At 41.5% G+C, this 21,640-nt stretch overlaps 2 protein-coding genes and 1 long non-coding RNA gene across 15 annotated transcripts in view; 1 reads left to right on the top strand and 2 right to left on the bottom strand.

Annotated features, from left to right (window-relative positions):
• On the bottom strand, positions 1-16,549 carry ZBTB24 (zinc finger and BTB domain containing 24). 6 transcript variants are annotated; one of them, XR_008448957.1, is made up of 9 exons: positions 16,507-16,549; positions 12,789-13,791; positions 12,196-12,363; positions 11,949-12,032; positions 11,165-11,248; positions 9,635-9,716; positions 5,578-8,655; positions 640-2,368; positions 1-132 (listed from the first exon to the last, which is right to left on the bottom strand). XR_008448957.1 is itself a non-coding variant. In XM_054061154.1 (7 exons), the coding sequence occupies exons 2-7, from the start codon at positions 13,762-13,764 to the stop codon at positions 2,260-2,262; spliced, it is 1,503 nt and encodes a 500-aa protein (XP_053917129.1). In that variant the 5' UTR covers positions 13,765-13,791; positions 16,507-16,549; the 3' UTR covers positions 409-2,259. The 6 variants fall into 6 exon arrangements, 4 of the variants coding, with proteins under 4 accessions (XP_053917130.1, XP_053917129.1, XP_053917127.1 ...); XM_054061154.1 differs by lacking the exons at positions 1-132; positions 5,578-8,655 and having other exon boundaries at positions 409-2,368; XM_054061152.1 differs by lacking the exons at positions 1-132; positions 640-2,368 and having other exon boundaries at positions 3,761-8,655.
• Positions 15,895-21,640, top strand: part of LOC128851607 (uncharacterized) — a 21,191-nt gene continuing 15,445 nt past the window's right edge. The window contains exon 1 of one of the 2 annotated variants that reach the window (XR_008448959.1): positions 15,895-16,026. This is a non-coding gene — a long non-coding RNA (uncharacterized LOC128851607). The remainder of the gene's footprint in view (positions 16,027-21,640) is intronic. The other variant, XR_008448960.1, reaches the window with a different exon arrangement.
• Positions 17,159-21,640, bottom strand: part of AK9 (adenylate kinase 9) — a 67,527-nt gene continuing 63,045 nt past the window's right edge. For all 7 annotated transcript variants that reach the window (XM_054061149.1, XM_054061148.1, XM_054061144.1 and 4 more), the window contains 5 exons: positions 21,310-21,479; positions 20,495-20,593; positions 20,307-20,409; positions 19,635-19,749; positions 17,159-17,467 (listed from right to left, as the gene is read on the bottom strand). In XM_054061149.1, coding sequence (XP_053917124.1) covers positions 17,265-17,467; positions 19,635-19,749; positions 20,307-20,409; positions 20,495-20,593; positions 21,310-21,479 — 690 coding nt within the window. In that variant the 3' untranslated portion in view covers positions 17,159-17,264. The remainder of the gene's footprint in view (positions 17,468-19,634; positions 19,750-20,306; positions 20,410-20,494; positions 20,594-21,309; positions 21,480-21,640) is intronic.

Genomic DNA, 21,640 nt, shown 5'->3' on the forward strand with positions numbered 1-21,640 from the left:
GCAGTTTTGTGCCGCTGCAGGAGCTTTGTGCCCTTTCAGCTAATGCAGCACGTACAAAAGCAGTTTTGTGGGAGAGCTGTGGGTTCAGCAAAGGCTTCTGTCAGCACGGCTGGGTCACATCACTTTTCATCTCTGAGCAAGGTGAATTTTTGGAGACATGGGTATTAGAAGTGACAAGACTGAATTGTGTGTCACATCAAAAATGTGCATAACTTGTCGTGACATCACGGAGCAGCACAGCAATCATCACTTTCCCAGGAAAAACACATCTTTAGCATGTCCAAATCCTATTGCAGGTGAGACAGCTGTGATGTGGAAAATATGTTCTTTAGAACAAACCTATGTTAAATACAATAAAAATTATAGCTATTTGTCATAGCTATGTTCTTTTTTTTTTTCAGTTGTATATCTAAATGGCTTTATAAAGTGTTAAATTCGTACGTAACCACAGAGTTGGAACCAAAAAGCCTACAGGCTCTCAGCTACTTGTTTCTGAACTACCCATGCCTGTAAAAAAAATCAGATTAAGAATGAAATCACAGGTCGCGGTAAGGCTTCCCCACAAAGCCCTGAAATTTCTCTGGTCCGTGTGTGGCTCAGCGATGGTTTCTTACAGAAGTTCATCAGGATCACACTTACCATAGCTGTTTTGTTGGGATTTGCAGCAATGTTGGATTTAAAGAACTCCATCCTCATCATAAAGATACCATGAAGATGATCAGATTCTGAAGGTTTAACTACCATGGCTGCTCCCCTGCCCAACAGACCCGTGCGCAAGATGTTGTCATTTTATTTTATTATGTTATCCTGCTGAAAAAAATGCAGAAAATTTAGGGAGGTGAAACAGTTTGGACAAGGGAACATTTTAAAATCCCATGGCAGACAAGGCAGTTTTAATTTACACATGAGGGGGGAACAGACAAGCCAAGGTGTGACGGTAGCAAACTGCAGCAAGAAGCACGTGCAACTGCAGCTCCGTTTTGTAGACTGCGTCTGAGGGATGCAAAGGAAAGCCCTTTGCTTCCTCCTCCCAAAGGCCAGCATGACTGCCAGAGCCTCTGCAGTCTGTGATGAACAGAACCTAATTTTAGTAGCCAGACCATATGGCTCCTGTTATAGCCAAATAGAAGCCTATAGCAGCCTCCTGTAAAGTCCAGAAGAGAAGCAGCGTACTCAGAGTCAAATATAAACGGGAACACTTCAGGAAGTATTCTCTTTGCTACCTGTTTTTCTCTACATCCACATTTTTAGCTTGAGACAGATTAACACAACTGATGTTTTTTTGACCTTTTAAAATGTCTCTTTCCTCCTTTTTTAATTATAAAACACAAGTATTAAAACCAGAGCAATCCACTGCGTATTATTTTCAAAACAACAGATTGATGTCTGCATTTCGTAATGTGCTTAAATTTGCACACAAATTCTGATCCTGAAATTTAATTCTGCATACACGTCACTGGCTCCTGTTATTCCTTTTTTTTTAAAAAAAAAATAATTATTTAGCTGGTTGGGTTTTTTCTGGTTTTTTTTACGGATAATTTCTAGCCATCGATATTCTTACTGGTGTTGTGGGAAAGAAAGGGAGTTAACTATAAACATGCTGCTAATAGTCAACTAATGGTGGGATTCGATGATCCAAGAGGTCTTTTCCAACCTGGTGATTCTAACTAATAGTTGGGAGTCAAGAATCAGCTAAACAAGCATAATATTATTGCCAACAAGCTGGTATTATCACTGGCTCTACAGGACTGGGTTCTGCAAATTTATAATGGACGTTTTTAAAAAAAAAGAGCAAGCCAAGAGCCACGAATTACTTGCTGTCTGTACTTATTCTGGCTTTTATTTCTCCTTTTCACATCACTTTGTTGTTCAGGTACATTAAAATCGATTGAATGGGTTGCCAGTTATCAAAACTATATATACCAAAATCTTAAACAGAATGATTATTATTCATTCCAGCCTCTTTCTGCTACTTGTTTATGACAATATGATGTTGTTCTGCAAGCTTATTCACATTTCTTAGATGTTTTGCTGGTGTTAAGGGTGAGGGGGGAGTTTGCTTGTACCACTCTGCCCCACTAGCTGCGGCAGACATGCCGTGCTGTGTTGGGGTTGGAGAGAGTGAGGATTACCATGAAGAGAAGTATTGAAAGCACAAGTTGTACAGCACATTTAAACAATGATACTGAAACCCTTTCAAAAGCCAGACAGCGAATACTCTTGGAAACACGAAGTCCTTTGAAATGTGCATGTGTGCCTTTACAGGAGACCTGAGAGTTTTGCTTCTGTGGGATTGTCAGACTTGCTCCAAACCTCTCCACCTGCTGCAGCTGAGACTATTTCAGTTCCTTTCAGTCCAAGATAATATCTGAAAGAGAATGAAAAAGAGAACAGAAAGCAGATTTGGTTAATTAAATAAACACAATATTTGAGAGAGAGTCTCTGACAGGAGAGCTGGTGGGGGTCACCCAGTGACATTCTGGAGAAGGGTAGGTCAAATGACTACAGCATCGCCCTGCTGAAAACTACGTAAAGAAATAATCATGCTGTGCTCATTGAAGACACGAATGCCAAAACCTTCACAGCAAATACCTGGTGAGGAAACATTGCACGTCCTAACTGCTGAAGCTGCTGAACCACAACAGCGTTCTGTTTCAGTTGGTGAGAAGGCCACCACTGCTGTTTCACACCAGACCCTTGGGTTGCCACAAGGGTTTCTGGAAGATAGTATGGAGGGAAAATGCAGCTGTTGGAACAGCCAGCAGTCAAAGCAAACAACATAGAACTTCACAAAAGGTCTTCCTACTGCCAGGGGAAGGACAGATTCAGCTCCAGAAAGAAGACCTCTATAAGCTTAGTCTTCCAGGTGGAAGGCAGAAACTGACATCACTTTATCAAGAAACTCAAAGCAAAACCAAAGGAATAAGCTTATTTTTTTAAGATGGCAATGTAATAACAGGGCTGTCCACAACAGCGTGAAGCTCTTCAGGTGACTGCTGTAAAAGCCACAAGGCACGCAACCTTCAAGGGCAAGGAGGATCCAGTGGTTTGAAGGGAAGACACATGAACACCTAAGAACTAGCACCCTTCAGGAAGGCACAGACAGTGGGACACAGTTGTAGATGTTAGAATAAATTGCAGGACAGGGTAATGAATTGCTAACTAAAGCAAAAACTCTGCATCCTGCTATTCCGAAGATATTTTCAGTTAGGTAGGATTAAAATATTCATCAGAAATGAGCAGTAAGCATAATACAGTGAGATGCTAGTTCACCTAGAATATGTCTGGATAGTTTGGGTTTTTCTCCATTTGGGAAAACTGCTTGGGCCAGAGATCCACAGCAGTCCCATCTGTTGCCAAAAACCATTTATTGATCACTATGTTTTATGGAGAATCTGAGAAGAGATGGAGTATATAGAACTGTTGTAGCTCACAGGACTGCAGGTCTGCAAGACGCAGATCTCTAATACCTCTAACGAATAGATAAAAAAGAGGTCCTGCAATCATAGCTATGGGAAGTATGGCATTACCTGTTCCTTTTCCACTCTTGAAGAACCTGCAATAGCAGTAAGATTGCGAAAAAGCCTGCAGACGGACTTCTGACCATGGCAAGATAAGCGTATCCAGGAAGAACCCTTGATTGCTTCCCAGACTCCAGGACACACCCGCTTTGCAAACCAGTCTCCTCCCAGCCACTCCCAAGTCAGACTCAGCTTCTCCTGGATGTGGACAGTTACACAGCCAGCAAGGCAGTCTGCTCCAGAGATGGAATATGTGAGGAGACAGAAAATGTATCAGGTTGCTGTGCTCCCACAGACATTGGGTCAGTGACTAGGAAGGAATCCCATATTAGCTTTCATTTAAGGCCAAGTGGGAAAGGACTGAAAAAACAAAATTTCAGCACACTAGTATAGGTCTTAGCAAACACCAACTATGTATGTGATTGTGATGATGAACCAGCTAAGACAGCAAAATAAGTATTTTAAAAATAGAGAGATGCAAGCAAAACTCTTTCCTGAACAGCTGGCAAGATCAATTCCAGGCTCAATGTCCCCACTTTCAGCTGTGAATAGGCATTCAGTTTGAAATGGGGAGGTTGTCATCTCCTCTTCCACTTAGATGCTAAGAGGTAACGGCTGTACAACTCCTAGTAGTGTTTTTTTAGTCACTCTGAGCAGAAAAAGAGCTTAAAACAAGTATTAAAAAAACCTCTTGCAGATCCACACGTGCTGAGATGAAGCTTTGCATATTGCCAAGATAATTTGCTTTCACAGCTCCTACGAAATAAATACTTCAATATTCATCTATCAATAATGAGATGCTGGACTAGGAGGTCCACTGGTCTAATGCACACTACAGCATCTCAGCTTCCACACACAGAACAGCAAACTCTCCACAACTTTAGAGTGCCAAGGTCAAGAAATGCTACTTATAGCTAAACCATGAGTATAACCAGTAAGCAAAGTGCACACGCAATAGTCAAGCGCACGCTTGACAGTGCACTTGCTTTACCTCTCAGGGACTGTTTTCAGTTTTCACCTGGAGAAATGTTCAGAAAAAGCCATCATTAATAAACTTGTATTTTAAAAAAATATTAAATCCTTCCAGAGTTCAGCTACACTGTGTAACTTACAAACAGAGTAGAAAAAAACCCCACACAGTGGTGTTAATTGCTCACAAAAATGGATTTTTCTGTAGTCATCTTATTGTCCTGTGTTTACATCTAAAATCCTAATCTCATTTAACACAGTAAGCAGTGAGATGGATTTGCTAATAAGATTAGTCTTTGTGAGAAAATGAGAAGTTAAGGTGTTTACTGGCTAAGGAGTAAAGATTTAGAGAGCTGCTTTGAAATGTAGTTTTTAATGGATGCAATTTTTGGTAAGTAGTTCTCAGTGGCAGCTGGACTAAAAAGCAAAGCTGAAGGGTTTTCCTTTCAAATTCAAAGCAATCCTAGGCTTCAGCTGCAGCCTTAAAAATGCACACACAGAAGAGGGATTGATTTTCATCTTTAATAGAAATGCATTCACTAGAAAGGAAGCAAACGGCATCAAAAAAGCAACATTTGTGGTACGAGGAGCTACGCCAGCTTCTCAAGTGCAAGCTACAATGTGCGCTGACAGCTTAAGCAATGCAGGATGCAAGATGAGTCACTGCCAGGATACTCACAGAAGTTCGTTTCTTCACTGGTAATTTGGTAGAAAAGCATAAGAAAATTCCAAACCCAAAACTTCATTATTTTTAGATACAGGGAAAGCATCAAACAATCACTATATGATAGTGGCTCAAGCGTGACTGTAGCATTGTACTTAATCCTGCAACGATAACTTCTTAACAAGCAAGACAAAGTTCAAAAAAGAGGAAAATATCTAACAGTTACTTTACTGGTAGTCTTAGAATTTAGCTTGTAATCAGCTTTTAGGCATTCCAGGATTTGTAAGTATATGGCAGGGAAGGAACTCGGTGCAAGCTCCTGTAAACTTATGACCAGACAGCGTTATGGCTGCACATTACAATACTTCAGATAAAATCGAAGTTGTTAGAATAAAATTTCCAGAATATTTATTGTAAACTTACACAATTAATCAGTAAGACTTTCATAGATGTTGTAAGAAGCTTCTCTGTATTTTTTCATCCATTCTTACAGCACCAAGATTTCAAGCTTCTGAAGTACGACTGCAGAATACGCTGGTTCTTTCTGGTGGCAGAAGTATATAAACTCCAACTCTCCATTCCGAGAGGAAAAAACAAAAGGTGAAAAGCCTAACTAGAGTTTTGCCGTGGGACACTGGTTTTGGCATTGATTTATTCCCGCTACCTACCCTTCTTAGGACCAATTTATATGAAAACTGATCTAGTATTTTGACAGAATTGAGACATTTAGCCGAACTCCCACAGCACATGGTCATCAGCTGGCTGTGTCATCAATGACAAAATTGAATGAGGAATGTTGCCCAGAATTTGGGCTGCCCAGAACAAGATAGAAATTGACATACTGGACTGAGGGCAACAGAAGACCACAAAGGTGATTAACTAGCTCAAGCACAAGATGGAAAAGGCTGAGAAAGCTGGGCTTGCTCACGCCTTTAAAGGTGAAGGCTTTAGGAGGACCTTACTGTTGTCTTCCACTACCTGATGGGAGGGTGTAGAGAAGACAGGGCCAGACACTTCTTGGAGGCACAGCAGTAGGACAAGAGGAAGTAGACACAGACTGGAACATGGGAAAATCCAACTCAATATAGTAAACTTTTTTCCACTATGAATATTGTCCAACCCTGGAACTGGCCTACAGAGGTTGTGCATCTCCATCCCTGGAAGCATTCAAAACTCAACCAACCAGACAACAGTGACGTGATCTAGTTAGAACTGCTTTGAGGCAGGTGATGGACCAGATGCCCTCTGGAAGTGCCTTTCACCTTAAACTACTCTATCATTCTACTCACTGGGCTTTTATGCCAGTGACACTCTCTAGGCAGTTACATAAGCCAAGCACATACAAAGATTTTTTTCTTTAGCTTTTAAATTCACCTTAATTTTTACATTTTTCATTTGTTAAAACATAAAATACCAATGTAGACCACAAGTAGGACATTTTAAAACTGAAGCGATGATTGAGCACATTAAGTACCAGTGACACTTTATCTGGATTTTATCACACTAGTATGGTATGTGAGATGTTACCACGAGCCAACTTGAAAATGCAAAGCATGTATTCTGGCATGGCATTTTATTAAGATGCCAAGTCTTTTTTGTTAGCAGTCAGTTACTGAAAACAATTTGTACACATCTAATCTAGTCAGTGAGAATACCTGTACAAATTCATGCTATATGCCCCACTTAGATAGTCCATTATGCTCTGAAGCGATTCTATTCATTGTTCAAGCCCCCACTAAAATAATTACCAGCTTTACCATATATTAAGATTACATTCTGCTCTCCAAAGTACAAAAAATAAGACTTTAAATATATACTGGCTCCTAAGCTTAGATTTAATCTTGTCAGGAAGAGAATTTTGCACTTCAATAAACTGTGTCTTCAACATCAAGAGCTCTTCAAAGTGCTTGGCAGAGCATGTGATCACTATCCCCACTTACTAGATGATGAAATAAGGCACTGAGGTCAACTACCTTGCCCACAGTCACACACAAAGTGAGTGGTAGAACTAACAGAGTAGATTCTGGGCTTCTCAGTTGCCCAGTGTAACCATTGCATCTCATTGCCACTATTCAAGTGCAATGCCTTGATCATTTCTGAGGAGAAAAACTTGTACAGCATACAGTAAACCAAAGGGCCAGTCAAAGTCTGGAACTATTTCAAATCAAACCAAACCAACGTGGCAGTTAATAAATCAAAATGCACTTCAGGGAACGATCGCATATAGGACATTATACATAAGACATATGGTGTTAGCTTTGCAAAAAGTACTGGTTCCCTTAAGCTTGACAGTAGTTCCTGTAATGTTGACTTAATCAGAGAAGTCATACTTTTTGATCAGCAGACATCTTAAACACAGTTCTTCTACCAGCAAGGTACATGTTTCCGGAGAGTCACACAGAAATGCAAATACGGGGCCAAACCTTCTCAGTAGGTATGGATGTATATGAGGCACAAGCCCCGACATTAATGGCTCGTCAGGTATAGACTAAGTTGTAAAGAAACACCAATCTGGAAAAATATAAAGTCTAAAATAAATAAGATTAAAAAAATGAAAAATCACCCATCAAAATAGCCAAGAAATACATCTTCAGACAGATTATGCTGCAGAAAAGAAAGTGCGATATGTGTTATCACTGCTTGGATAAGAAGCATGCTACACCCTAGCCCTCTGATGACAAATAAGCATTTCAGAAAGCCTGTCCTTGAACAGGATGATCGTGAGATGACTCATTTACTGACAAAGATTGCTGATGGGATTCAGAGACACATATGCTTCGATTCTGTTCTTCACTGATTTGATGGGAAGGAACTGTATCTTGGCCAGAGTGAGACTGTTGATTTGATTCCTGAGTCAGCTGCACGTGCTGAACTGGATGTGAGGATCCTCCTATGTGGATTTCTTCATTTTGTCCTTGATGAGCATGGAGATGTTCTAGTGCTTCCTTGGAAAGAGCGATGACATGCATTTGTTCACGCTGGGCAGTCTCTATTTGGTTTGCAATCATATTGATACTTTGGATTTGTTCTGCTTGCTCCTGCTGGGCTGAAAGCAGCAAGTTTTGCAACTGCTGTTGTGGCTGAGCAAGCAGCGTGAGGTTAGCAGCTTGCTCTGTTGTTATATTTGGGGCATTTTCTGAAGTAACAATACTAATGCCTTGATTATGACTAGGCATGAAGTTTATATTATGTACTGCATCTGTAACCAGTAGCTGAATTTCCTGCCCTCCAGCGGTAGCAAGCTGATACTGCTGCAGCTGAAGAATGTTTCTCACTTCTGAATTAACGTTGATGCTTGGAGCAGCACTGGCTTCCTGAAACTGCTTTTCCTTGATATGAATTTTCAAGTGAGACTTCAGGTTGTCCAGGCGAGCAAACTGCAAACTACATTCTGGGCAGGAGAAAGGCTTTTTGCCTGTGTGTAAGATGCAGTGTCTTCTCTTAGCACTGGAATCGGAGAAGGATTTCCCACATATACCACAAGAATACGGCTTTTCTCCTCTGCAAAAGAATGTATCCGATCTCATTAAAATATTCACTTTGGCGGTGCTGCTTTCTCCAACTTATTATAGAGTTAAAAACTTAAATTGTTGTTTTGTTTTGCTAAAACACAGGCACATAAGAATAGTGATGTTAAAAATGTTCTTTGTTTGACTTCCTAATTATTTATATATGACCTCACAAACTGTACTTTCATTAGTATAGACTCAAGAACTACAAAGATAACGTAACTGCCTTCCTGCTATAATACCACAGGTACAAATTCCGTGCTGCTACACCCTAATAAGAATCCAACAACTTACTTCGCACAACTGTAAGCACTGACAATTTTACATTTATTAACAGCGTGGGCTTTAAACAAAAAAGAAGTGTCCAAATCCTAAGCTGCTGCCCAACTCAAAGGGATGAAGAAATTCACTAGGAACATTTTCTTTTACATAAGGCCCACAGCAGTTCTCCAATGATTTAAAATCCGACATGCATTTATGCAATACATCACGCTGACATGGGTAAAAGATAACTACTACTAATAGAGAGACATGATAGACTACAGGGAAACAAGACAATGCTACAATAACCTTGTTATACCATGGCTACTGTTCTGCTGTCAAACAAATATTCCCTGTAAAGTTTTCACATAAATAATATAGCAGAAAGTACATTATCATTAAACAGAGACAATATACAAAAGAGGAATCTTAAGGGCTGTGCAAAGCAGCACAGAATGGTCTGTGTGGTGAGCAGGGTGGGAAGAAATCCCACCACCACACAATGTCTTGGCACACTAATATTTAACAGAGCAGTACTTTCCACTACCAGTTATTTCTTTAAATGGAGTAAACAAAAATGTCAGTCTTTAACCATGTATTCAAAATGCAAACAAACCTCAACCATTCTATAATTGACCAAACAATACATACAGGTATCAGATCTGAAGTTACATTTTTAAAGAACGTGATGAAAATCAGACATACTCTACCTGTGAATTCTAATGTGAGTCTGAAGTGAACTTTTAGCTGTAAATGATTTGCCACAAATTTCACAAGTGAAGGGCTTCTCACCTATCAAAAAGAAATTTGACATAATTTTCTACACAGCACTTCCCATCTGAAACAGATACTACCCAGCTATGGCAAATGCCAATTCACACCATAATATATCCAAGTATCCTGGTTGCACTGAACTTTTCTAAGACACTAGACGTGAGAATCCAGATAACCACCTCAGTAATTCACACCATCAAAGCACAATGAAGTGGAGATAAGGCAGCAGCCAATTTCAAAAAAAACTTTAGATGCTGACTGCAACAATTCTCAGCTTTCATTCATCTTCAGAGGGCAAAGCATGAGAGAACATTAAACATCTGTCAGAAGGAATTTTGCATCACCTAGTCCCAGCCGCCTACTGAAAATGGCAGTACTTTCCTAAGTAGACTGTATTCTTATAGAATCATAGAACAGTTTGGGTTGAAAGGGACCTCAAAGATCACCTAGTTCCAGCCCTCCTGCCATGGGCAGGGACGCCTCCCACTAGATCAGGCTGCCCAAGGCCCCATCCAATCTGGCCTTGAACACCTCCAGGGATGGGGCAGCCACAGCTTCCCTGGGCAACCTGTGCCAGTGCCTCATCACCCACATCATGAAGAAATTCCTCCCCATGTCTAGTCTAAATTCAAAACCTGTGATAGTTTCACTAAGAAAGAGAAGGAAATGAATGAGATACGTAACTTGATCTTGTACATATTTTACTACAACCACAGGCAACACTTAAGAACAATTTGATTTGGGGAAGAAACAATTGCCACTGCTTACAGAAGATATTTAGAAGTCATCTTATGAACTTACCCCTCAAAGAAAACTATTTCAAGAAGCCTGTGGCTTGTTATGATGAGATGGTAGATCAACATTTTTATCCCTGTTATCCAGCCTTTCAAGTACCACCTTGCCCTCTAAATCTCTTAGACACTCTCTGACACACTTGCATTAAATCATCCCTCCCAGTCCACCACCTGCCAGCATCTGATTTATTAGAGTGCACTAAAAAGGTAAATGGAATTAATTATTGTCCTGGTCAGCAGCATGTTTCATAAACGTTCATCCCTCACAGACAGGGATGCCCAGCTCATTTAGGACATACACTTTCTGTTACTATTTAGCTCACTTCAAGCCCCATACATGCCTGGTGTGGCTCTCATGATAAACTGAATTCAGTCCAGGTTCTTCAGCACAGAAGAGCTAACAGGCATTTCCTGCAGTAGGCTTTGTAAGAATGGGGGGAAAAAAGGGTCTCTTCCTGTAATAGGCAATGCTTCTGTTGTAATACAAGCATTTTTTGCGCTCCTGCATTCTTGATGTCAAATCTCTTTATTATCAATACAGCCATAGTTAGCAGCACAAGTAGAGCAGAAGTTCATACCACAGAGACAAGTGTCATTTCCCTAGCATCATTTCATCTATGTTATTTCATGAAAAAACAGCTAACCATAACAAAACATGACAGACAATATTACCTGTATGTGTTCTGAGATGTTTCTTTAACTGAGCTGCATCCATGAATTTGCGACGACACTGGTTACATTCCGGCAGTGAACGGCCTTGTCGCAATAATAAAAAAAGTGTCAGTGCATAAGTGATCCCCTGTATCTCTTCAGTGATCTTTGTTAAAGCACTTTCCTGTAAAACAACCACTTTGATGTAATATAGAGATAAAACAAAAGTTGATTCACTGCCTCCTCCCTGTAACTGCCACCCCCCATTTGTCTCTTTGACATCATCATGGGAAAAGAGGGGACTGACAACTTTTCCCCCAAAATGTGCTTCCTCTTGAAGCTTTGTAAATTCTGCTTTTTCCCATTACTTTCTGAGTGCACAGCTTAATGTCCAGCCTGCTCCAGAAGCAAGAACAACAATTCTTAAAGCTTGTTTGCTATTGCTAGCCCAAGGTAGTGGGAAACTACAAGGCAATTTGCACAAGAGGCAGTGGACACGATTGTTTATACAGTTCCTAGCTTCCAAGTCCTTGACAGCAGGGCTAAAATAATCAAGTGGTATGCCAAATACAGCATAACTAATTTTTAATCATCATAAGAGTCTTTCTAAATTTACTGTTTTCCTAAACATTCAGTTTATTATACACCATTTTGTCTTTTTCACCCAATTCATTATTACATCAAGATACCACACAATGGAGTAGCAGAGACTAAATACATCACTGAGTAAGAATTTCCAGTCAATCTTTATGATAACAAACCAGCACAGACTGTAAGCTAGCTCTTCCACCCAAACTTGTTATACCTGTGTGTATTCGGTAGTGGCTCTTGAGCTGTCTCTTTTGGCTGAAATATTTCCCACACTGATCACACGTAAAAGCCTTCTGACCTGTGAAGAAAATCACTTATTAAAACGTAAGCCACATCCAAAGCAAGTATAAGGAAACAAATAAATAAATAAACTAGCACATGCTAGAGAAAGCAAAAATACCTTATTTTCAGAAATGCAAACTCTCGGGGAAAAGAGTTTACATTTGCTTTGAAATACATACCCGTATGTAGGCTCATGTGCTCCAGAAGAGAATGTTTTGTTGTCAGAGCCTTACTGCAGACGGTGCACATGTATGGCCGTTCCCCAGTGTGCATCCGCTCATGGACTTGAAGAGAATGCTTCTGGGAAAAGCCTTTGCCACACTCACTGCATTTAAAAGGGCGCTCCCCTAAAAGCAAAAGATGACATCTGTAAGTATACATGCATTATTTCTTGCTAGCTATTCTAAGAGTGAGATGTGTTGCAATGTAGTGGCTACTAGAAAATGACTTTTAAGTAGTTATAAGGTGAATTAACAGACAAGTTTCACATAGCAATAAAATAATTCTTTAAGTACTGCCATGTAATTCAATGTTTAAACAAAGAAATGATTAACTAAGCCACAACCAAGGTAAGACATAAAGGCTACGAGTTCTGACAAGATCTTGGCTGGCAAGAATCAAATAGTGAAAGCAGTTTCAAGACACACCACAATAATTTGGATAAGCATGCTATTTCAGACAGTTCTTGCTGCAGAGAGCAGCCTATGTGTCAACAACAAGCTTGCATTTAGCAACAAGTCACTAAACGCCAACCCAAACGCAGCATGCCTACCTGTATGACTTCGCTGATGAATAGCTAAGAAGTGATTATATTTGAACACTTTGCCACAGTCTTTACAGCGAGCTTCAGAACTTGCACGTTTTCTTTTTCCTCCAGTTCTCTTTGCTAGTCCTTTTTCATCCTCATCACCAAGAAGTTTATAATCTTTTAGTTTGATTGATCTCCTTATTCTACGTTTGCTGTAACGGCTCTGAGCGCACTGTATTCCTTCAGATTTGGGATCGTAATTCTCATCTTTTTCAGCCGACAGATCGACAGCAGCTTCTGAGCCACACGCAGGCTCAGGTTCTTCTGCATCCTTCCTCACGGGAGTCTGTTCGCTGACAACCGTTTCTTCTGCTGCAGTGTCTTTTTTCACAGAATTTTGCTTATTTTGCACAGAGTTGTTCTCTCTGAGTTGCCCATCTTCAGCAGAAGTCACTCCTGATTTTTCTTCTTGGACATTCTTGATTTTCCTTGGTCGCCCTCGTTTTCGCTTTGGTGGTGGATCTTCATTTTTCTTGTCACTTGCAGTAACAGCTACAGAGGCTCCGCTATTTGGTGGAGTTGGTAACGCATTACTCAGGCTATGGCTGGCCTGATAGTCCGTACAGGCCCATATCAAGTCATTCACTTTCAGCAGCTGTGCAATAGCCAGAATTTGTTCTGTACTTTTTTCACTAGCATGGAGGCAACCAGTGTAGATAAATTCTAGGAGCGCTCCAAAGGTGTCTGCAACCATTCCCTCCAACATGTAAACTGACTGCCCTATTTCACCCTCATCTACAAACATCATTGAGAAGTATTCACTACTGGCAGCAAGCAAAGCTTTATGGGCCCTGAATTGTACATTCTCCACTATTAGAGTAATGTCACAAAGAAAATCCTTTTTCCTTTGTTCTTCAAAATTAGCTAGAATGGTATCTTTGTGAGCTTTGGAGTGGATGACAACCAGTTTCTCAGAAGCATCAGGAGCCGTTTCTGCCATTTCTATTGAGACTATGAAAGGAGGTGCCTAGAAGAACACAGAATAATAGAATCATTAAGGTTGGAAAAGACCTCTAAGATCATCAATTCCAAATATCAGCCCTACACCACCATGCCTACTAAACCATGTCCTGAAGCACATCTACACATTTTTTGAACACCTCCAGCGATGGAGACTCCACCACTTCCTCAGGCAGCCTGTTCCAATGCTTCACCACACTCTTTCAGTAATGAATTTTTTTCTAATATCCAATCTACACCTTTCCTGATGCAACTTGAGGCCATTTCCTCTCACTCTAGAGAACAGCTTTAACTAAGAAATATTTTAGAAGCTTGACTTATAAGCCACCAAATACCATCTGGTTTACAAGTCAACAGAGTTCAACAGTCTTAGAAGCAATTAAAACGTCTCTGAACTTAGTTTAAAAAAAAATCTACACTAAAGCCGAGATTTTCTTCAAAGATGTTTTTAAATTCTAAGCAATGGCTGCAGACAGTTTCTTAAGTCAGAACTGCTGCCAGTGATTCTAGCCATTATCTCTCATGGACTGTGAACTGTACAGCACCTAAAGAAATGGCCACCCCTTCTGAAAATTCCTTTCACAACTAAAACAAGTAAAGAAAAAGAACTTTCTCTTCACAGCTCCTGAGTGGAAACAAATAATAATAAAAAAAAAGGTCAAATGCAACTTCATCACTGCATTGCCAAATTTCAGATTATTCAGGGACAAGGCTATGAAATCCTGTAATCAAGGATAAAACTCCACTGGCATCAGTATGGCAGGATGCCATGCCCTCTTTTGCCTATCTCTATCCTTCTGAAGATTTCTCTAAGATTCAGCCTGAGGAGGTGGCCAATAAAAGCAGAAAACCAGCAGCTTTGTCGAAGACCTTTATCTAAATTAGGGTTCACTGTGCTTACTATTAACCACCAATTTGGCTTCCTAAGTGTCTTTAATTGTAAATATGCAAAAATTAAAAGCAAGCGAAAAAAAAAATCCAGGAATTTCAGAAGAACCCACCAAATAAAACTATGGAAGAGACGTGCCAAAAATGCCCATTTCAAGAGGGTCAGCTGGGCCAAATGTGAAAAAAATCAGCTACCTGCCATCCTAAAATATAAAGCTGTCATTTTAAATACAAACACATATTTAAACACAGCCATCAGTGAGCACAACAGTCCTGACTAACGACGGAATGCTGTAAGAAGCAACACAGACTCCATACACATGACACCCAAATGCAACTGAAGTGGCCAACAAGTGATTCTCTCATCCCATTTGACTCACAAACAGTTCATGCTGGAGCCAAAGTGTGCATCTCGGATCCTTAAGAAAGATACAAGTCTGATGTTGCTGGAACTTCCTAAAGCTGGGCCACAGGCCCGGCCAGACCTGATCATACCTGACAGGGATTACAGGAACCCCAGAGGCGCTACTGCCACCCCTACCCGCAGACGTTCCCTGATGTTCCCATGTGCTGCTGATACCAAAAAATACTGGCAAATAAACTCTCTTAAGACTTGGAGTTTTAGAAAGCAAGAATCCTTTATCAGGCCTGGGCAACACGAGGAAGTTATCTCCATCCATCATGTATAGCCAGACAAAAGCTGGCTACAGACTATTTCCCACTTACATGCATGTGTATAAATTCTCCCAGAAATCTTATGCACACTGTTACTTTTCAAGGTCTAATTTTAATGTTATTATTAACTTCACAACAGTCAATCTCTTGCTAATTTGGAGCTGGCTCCAGCTCTCTGTCTGACCTTGTAGTTGATTACAGAAGACACATCTGGTCAGTACATATCATACAGCACACAAGACCTAACAAAGTAAGGAAAAACACTACTTGAAAAGAACATGCTACAAAATACATACTAGCACAGGGACATTTTGTCTAAATTTCAAAGAATACAGTTACTTGGATGAACTCAACTCTACTTTATCTTAAATCAAAATATTCCACTTTCCCTAATATTCTCTATTTGTAGCTCCACTGGGAGGGTCCTATGTGTCTAATGGGGTTTGACCAAATGGAGGACTTCGGTGTTCCATCACGAGGTGACATCATCACCGATTTGACTGCCAACCTTGGCCCGCAGCTCACCCCCCCCTCCCCCGCCCCAGCAGTGATACCAGGGCCAAGCAGGGTGCGAGGGTCAGCGCAGCCCGCCCCACTCCCTCTCCCGGTACGTCGCAGGGGTCTTGGGAGCGACACGCAGTGCTGGGGGGCTGCTCCCCAGCCTGAGGAGCGACAGTAGGTACTGTTCAGCTCAGTCCCTGTCAGCCTGAGGCCGGGGGGGCGGGGAGCGGAGAGGGGAGGGCGATACGTGGAGGGAGTGAAACGGGGAGAGGGCAGTGAGCGGAGATGGGAGTAACAGACGGGCGGGATGGGAGAGGGACGAGGGGGAGAGGGACGAGGGGGAGAGGGACGAGGGGGAGAGGGACGAGGGGGAGAGGGACGAGGGGGAGAGGGAAGTCGGGAGCAGGGAGAGGGAAGGCAGGAGCGAGGAGGGGGCGAAGGGGTAGAGAGGGTAGAGCGAGTGGAGAGAGGGGAACAGAGGAGGGAGAATAGGGAGCGGGGAGGGGGAACAAGGGAGGGAGAGGCAGAGATGGGGGCAGCGGAGATGGGGGCAGGAGAGGGGCGAGGAAGAGAAGGGGTAAGGGAGAAGGGAGCGGGGCGAGGGAGAAGGGAGCCGATAGGAGCCAAGGGTCCCCGCCCGCTCCCCCCCACCTCTTACCGCTCCTCGCTCCTCTCCCCGCGCTTCCGGTCCCGCCCAGCGTCCTGACGTAGTGCGCAGTGCGCGAGGCCGCGCCGACCCCGCCCCCCCCCCCGCGCGGCCCGGGCACGTGGTGCTGTGAGCGGCGGGAAGTGGCGAGGGGGGGGCCGGTGCCGTGGGGTCACGGGAGGGATCTCAAACCCTATCCAGTGCCACCCCCTGCCATGGGTAGGGACACCTACCGCTGCTCAGGGCATTTCCTAAGCCTGTGAAATGCAACTAAATAGCAACAAATTTGTAGAATCACAGAATGGTTTGGGTTGGAAGGGACCTTAAAGCCCATCCAGTTCCACTCCCTGCCATGGGCAGGGACACCTCCTGCTGATCAGGCTGCTCAGAGCCTCATCCAACCTGGCCTCGAACACCTCCAGGGATGAGGCAGCCACAGCTTCCCTGGACAACCTGTGCCAGTGTCTTGCTGCCCTTGTGGTGAAGAATTTCTTCCAAATGTCCAATCTAAATCTGCCCCCCCCACCAATTTAAAGCCATTCCCCCTCATCCCACCACTCCATACTCTTGTAAAAACTCCCTCCCCAGCTTCTTTGTACCCCCCCCCCCCCCAATCAATGCTAAGATTAATTTAATTCTGTTACTTTAATGTTAAGATTTCTGCTTAAGAAAGTGGCCCTGGACGGGGCAATGCTGTTCGCCAGCCTTATCCCAGCAGCACGGCAGCCGATGGCATTGATGAAAGGAAGAACTCAGTGGCGTAGCTCACGCTACACGAAACTGGGGCCGGTGTCCTTCATGGACAGAAAAGTCTGTAGTCTGCTGGCAAAGCCAAGGGGCCTGTGCTGAGGCTCCTGGTATGGGCCCGCCATGGTCTCCGCCAGGTAGGGGATGAGCTGGCAGTGCTCCTTCAAGAGCGCAAGCCTCCTCTGGTACGTCTGCCGTGCTGGCTCTGGGCTCCGGGGATTGTGCGCTGCAAGAGGTCAAGCAGTATTTTAGTGTTAACTTTGTGGAATTACATCAGAGAAATTTTAAAACTGATCAAACCTACACGTGGTGTCTTTATCCTTGGTAATAAGACTGCCATGGGCTGTTCCCGTTGATGCCAAACCAAAATCAAGCCTGGAATTCTGGAAGTTCCCACCTCCAAAAGGGTAACAATACTCTGAATGATCAAGGCTTTTATAAACAAACAAGCAACAAACCCAGGAAAGCTGTGCCTGCCCCATCCCTGGAGGTGTTCAAGGCCAGGTTGGATGGGGCCTTGGGCAGCCTGATCTACTGGGATGTCCCTGCTCATGGCAGGGGGGTTGGAACTAGATGATCTTTAAGGTCCCTTCCAACCCGAACTGTTCTATGATTCTATATGCTCCGCTGCCATCAGCTTCCCATTCCTCAGGCCCTGAGGGACTGGCAATGCTCCAGGCAATGGCAGATCTGGATAATGCAACACACACACTGGGAATGGTGCTGTGTGAGGACAGCCTAGGCACAGTGTGGCCAGTATGGGGCTACCTCCTTGGCAGAGCTATTCCATGATATAAATGCATTGTCAATAAAAAATGGCTGATATGTCCGAGAAGGAAGAAAATATCAAGGCCAAGAACTTTCCAGTGAAGATGGTCCTGCTTCTTTCTTACCTCTCTGCCCTAAGCCATATTTTGGCATATGTTAGTATTGAGTGTCAATCCTCAGAGTATTCCTTATTATTTTAATCATTACAATGAGGCAACGGGGAAGGAGTGTTTTCAGACAGCCAAATCTTAACCATTTTCCTCCCATAAATGATACTTTATATCTCATTACAAAAACTGGACAGCATGAGGAACTATGCTATGAGACACTTAAGCCTGCTAGCTTTAAATGGTAGGCAACTACATTTAACAGCCAGAAGAGTGATTTTTCAAGTCTAGCTGTACATAGACCTCTCACAGGAATCAAGTCTGAAAAGCACTAAATCACTCTAGTGATGTACATTTTCCTACCCTTTTTTTCTTTCCGGGAGTAAATCTCTGAATTTATGATTCCTCATCTGTCCTTTCTCTTCCTGGATACTGAAAGCAATCCAGTATTGATGTTAGAAAAGCTGCAGGAGCAACTAAACCACTGTTTCTTGTGCCCTATTTAAAAGTGACATTAGAGAGTGAGGTAAGTTGAAGATGAGAAAGTCTTATTTCTGATAGAAATAGGATGTAAAAAATTCCCAGGGGGACACAATGTGAAGCACTTTGAGAAGACTTTTGATCAGGGACAGCATAACTACTCTGAAGAGACACACAATAATAAATAATGATATATTTGCAAAGGACATTTTTCAGTGTACTGGAAAGCTATATCTTACAGTTGGAAGGAGTTCTACCCAGTATTAGAAAAAGATAACTTGTTTTCCTGGATTCCTATGGTCAAACTGTTTGTCACTGCATGTGAAGAGATTTGTGCACTTGCATGACCTTTCCATATCATCAACGAGTGGTAATAATGATTTCACGATGGTATATATGAACAAAGGATTCCTAGCATGGACATCATTATGTTAGCAAAGCTGTGCTAGCAACAGAATTAAAACAGTCTTTGTGGATGAAACAAACTACAGCTTAAAAGCGATTTTGCTTGCTTAAGAGCTGTACATTTATACAGGGGCCTATAATGTGCCTACACTGTTCTGTGGTCTTCCGTAACAAAGCTATGCTACCAAAAAATTCTGATAGTCAAAGAAAATTCTGGAGGGCGGTGGAAAATGCATGAGGAAATACAGGATGTGAAGAACTTCAGACATATAATAAAGTTTGCTATTATCTAGGTAGTGCCACCTAGATTATAAGATTTTACTTTCTGTTTAAAAGATCCAACCATCCATGTTAGAAAAATTTTCAAGGCCATCAGGTTGTTGGTGATGTCATCCAAGTCTCATGATCTGTGAGAGAACACTTACCTATCCACCTATGCTATTAACCTTATTTTCCTCCCTGGTCCTTACACATTTCCAAGAGACTTGACAGTGTGTTCTTAAGCCAGTATATGCTAGTATTTTCCTACATTGGACATAAGAAAACTATGGAAATTGGTATCAATGTTGTACCAAATGATTTACTGCATTTCTAGGATTCATTATTATTATAGCATGTTATTTTATACACTACCTTTTAAATGGCAGGCGATGAACAGCAGAGCAGATTTTTTTACACTGAGGAATGGAAACTTTGGTTTTAAGCAGCCTACATCACTCAGAGCTTTTATTAGAGAAGTCGCTGCTCCCTAAAGAAAGAAACAGTTTTAAAAGACTATTACAGAAATCCAGAAAAAAATACATCCAAAGTCTGATCCTGTTGTCATGAAATCTAACAATAAGGGATGATATCTAAGTTGGTGAATTGTAGAAGATAACAAGTAGTATAAAATAGGGATGGAAGTGACCATGAATAATTTTTTTATTTCATATTCATGTCTCAAAGTGTAATCAACCATCCTTGATTGATTCCAAAGGGGCCTGTGTCTATCCTGGTGTTAAAAGTCAAAGCAAAATGTAATTTTACAAGATATGATAAACAAAAGAGTCAAAACCCCCACCATATACTACTGCAGTTTATTATTCTCCTCTGATAGTCTTATTTGTATGTTTATATTAAAGCTACAAATATCTATTATTTTAAAGATTTTAAAAATTCCTCTCCATTGTAAGTACACGCTTTTCAATTTAACATAATCCTGCTAATAAACTCAAGACTCATGTTGCATTAAAAAATACATAAACTGGGTAGGATATACTACACATTGCAAAATCGTGTTTAAAACTAAAAAAAGCAAAAACTGGCCTGTTCAAGGTATCCAGGCAAAGGAAGCGCAGTGAGTAGTAGTGGCTCTTTTACTGGAGGGAGTTTACGAGGAAGCTTCAAATTCCAGTACTTCTCAGGTAACCTAATGAGATAAAAAGTAAGCGCTTTTAAGATGTATAAATCATGACATGATTAAATCAAGATTAATATGCAGTTAGTATATTCACCTCATAAACTTCAGAAGTTTTTCTTCACTTTCAAAAATGTATAGCTTATCTTGATATTTTGCTGCGTACTCAGTGTTGCCAGGCACCAAAGCTTCATATCTGAAGAGACGGAGCAAGAAAGAATGTTAATTCACAGTAAATGTAAAACATCATTTGTGTGGTGTAAATTCTTGAGCTACTGGGAGCCTTCTGGTAATGTAGCAAGTATAGGAACTACAAAAAAGTAGCAATTGGATCATCCAAGTTTCCACCACCTGACTGAGAGTTACAAGGTTCAAAATATGTGAGAGTTTCTGCCTAAAAGTCTGCTTATTATGTGGCTTTTACCATGCTTCTTTAGGGCTTCTCTAGTTGAAATGCTCATCATGGCTGTTGAGATTAAGAAGGGAACAGCACAGAACTGACTGCAATGGTTCTACCATGATGAGAAATTCCTGCACACTGAGGAAATCAGTACAACTTTATGGTGGATCTTTATGGCTCTCTTATAAAAATTGTAACAGCTGGTATTGCATCTACTAAGGTTTTGTGTGATATATTTAAACTTTTGAAGGCTTATGACAGAGAAAACTCTAGTTAAGCAGTCTTCATCACAAAAGACAGTAATCCAACACAGGTCCTTGTAGACATATGAGTTTCAAAATGTGATTTTACACTGATTTCCAAAGCCACAGGCACAATATAGAGAACCATAATTGCTTTTCCTGTTCAAAACCTGAAAACCATTAAAAATACTTTGAAAGTGTTTCCTCATTGATGTGTTGATACAGGACACATAGTTTGTAACTCAGATTATGAAAACCGCAGTGATGTACCTCTGTTTTCCATCTAGGTAAGTGACTGGACAGTATCCCTGCATTTCAGCATTTGTTGGGAATAAGGCCTTCACATCTGCCGCAGTCAGTTTCTTTGGTAGCATATCTGGGCATGGGAGAGGCTGAGGTGCCAGTGGTGGCACATAAACCTCTGGTCTGCTCAAGAATTTCTGTAGAAAAAGAAATTAAATGTTTTTATAATGAAAGAAGCACCGTAAGATTGTTAGTCAAACTCCAGAGGACTGGTTCATGCAATTTAGGTACTTGTTTGTTCTACAACTTCTCTCTTAATGTGCTGGCGCTTCTGCTGCTCTAGGTAAGTAATTTCTTT

Source organism: Cuculus canorus, chromosome 3 (genome assembly GCF_017976375.1).
Source record: "Cuculus canorus isolate bCucCan1 chromosome 3, bCucCan1.pri, whole genome shotgun sequence".
Classification (NCBI taxonomy): Eukaryota; Metazoa; Chordata; class Aves; order Cuculiformes; family Cuculidae; genus Cuculus; species Cuculus canorus.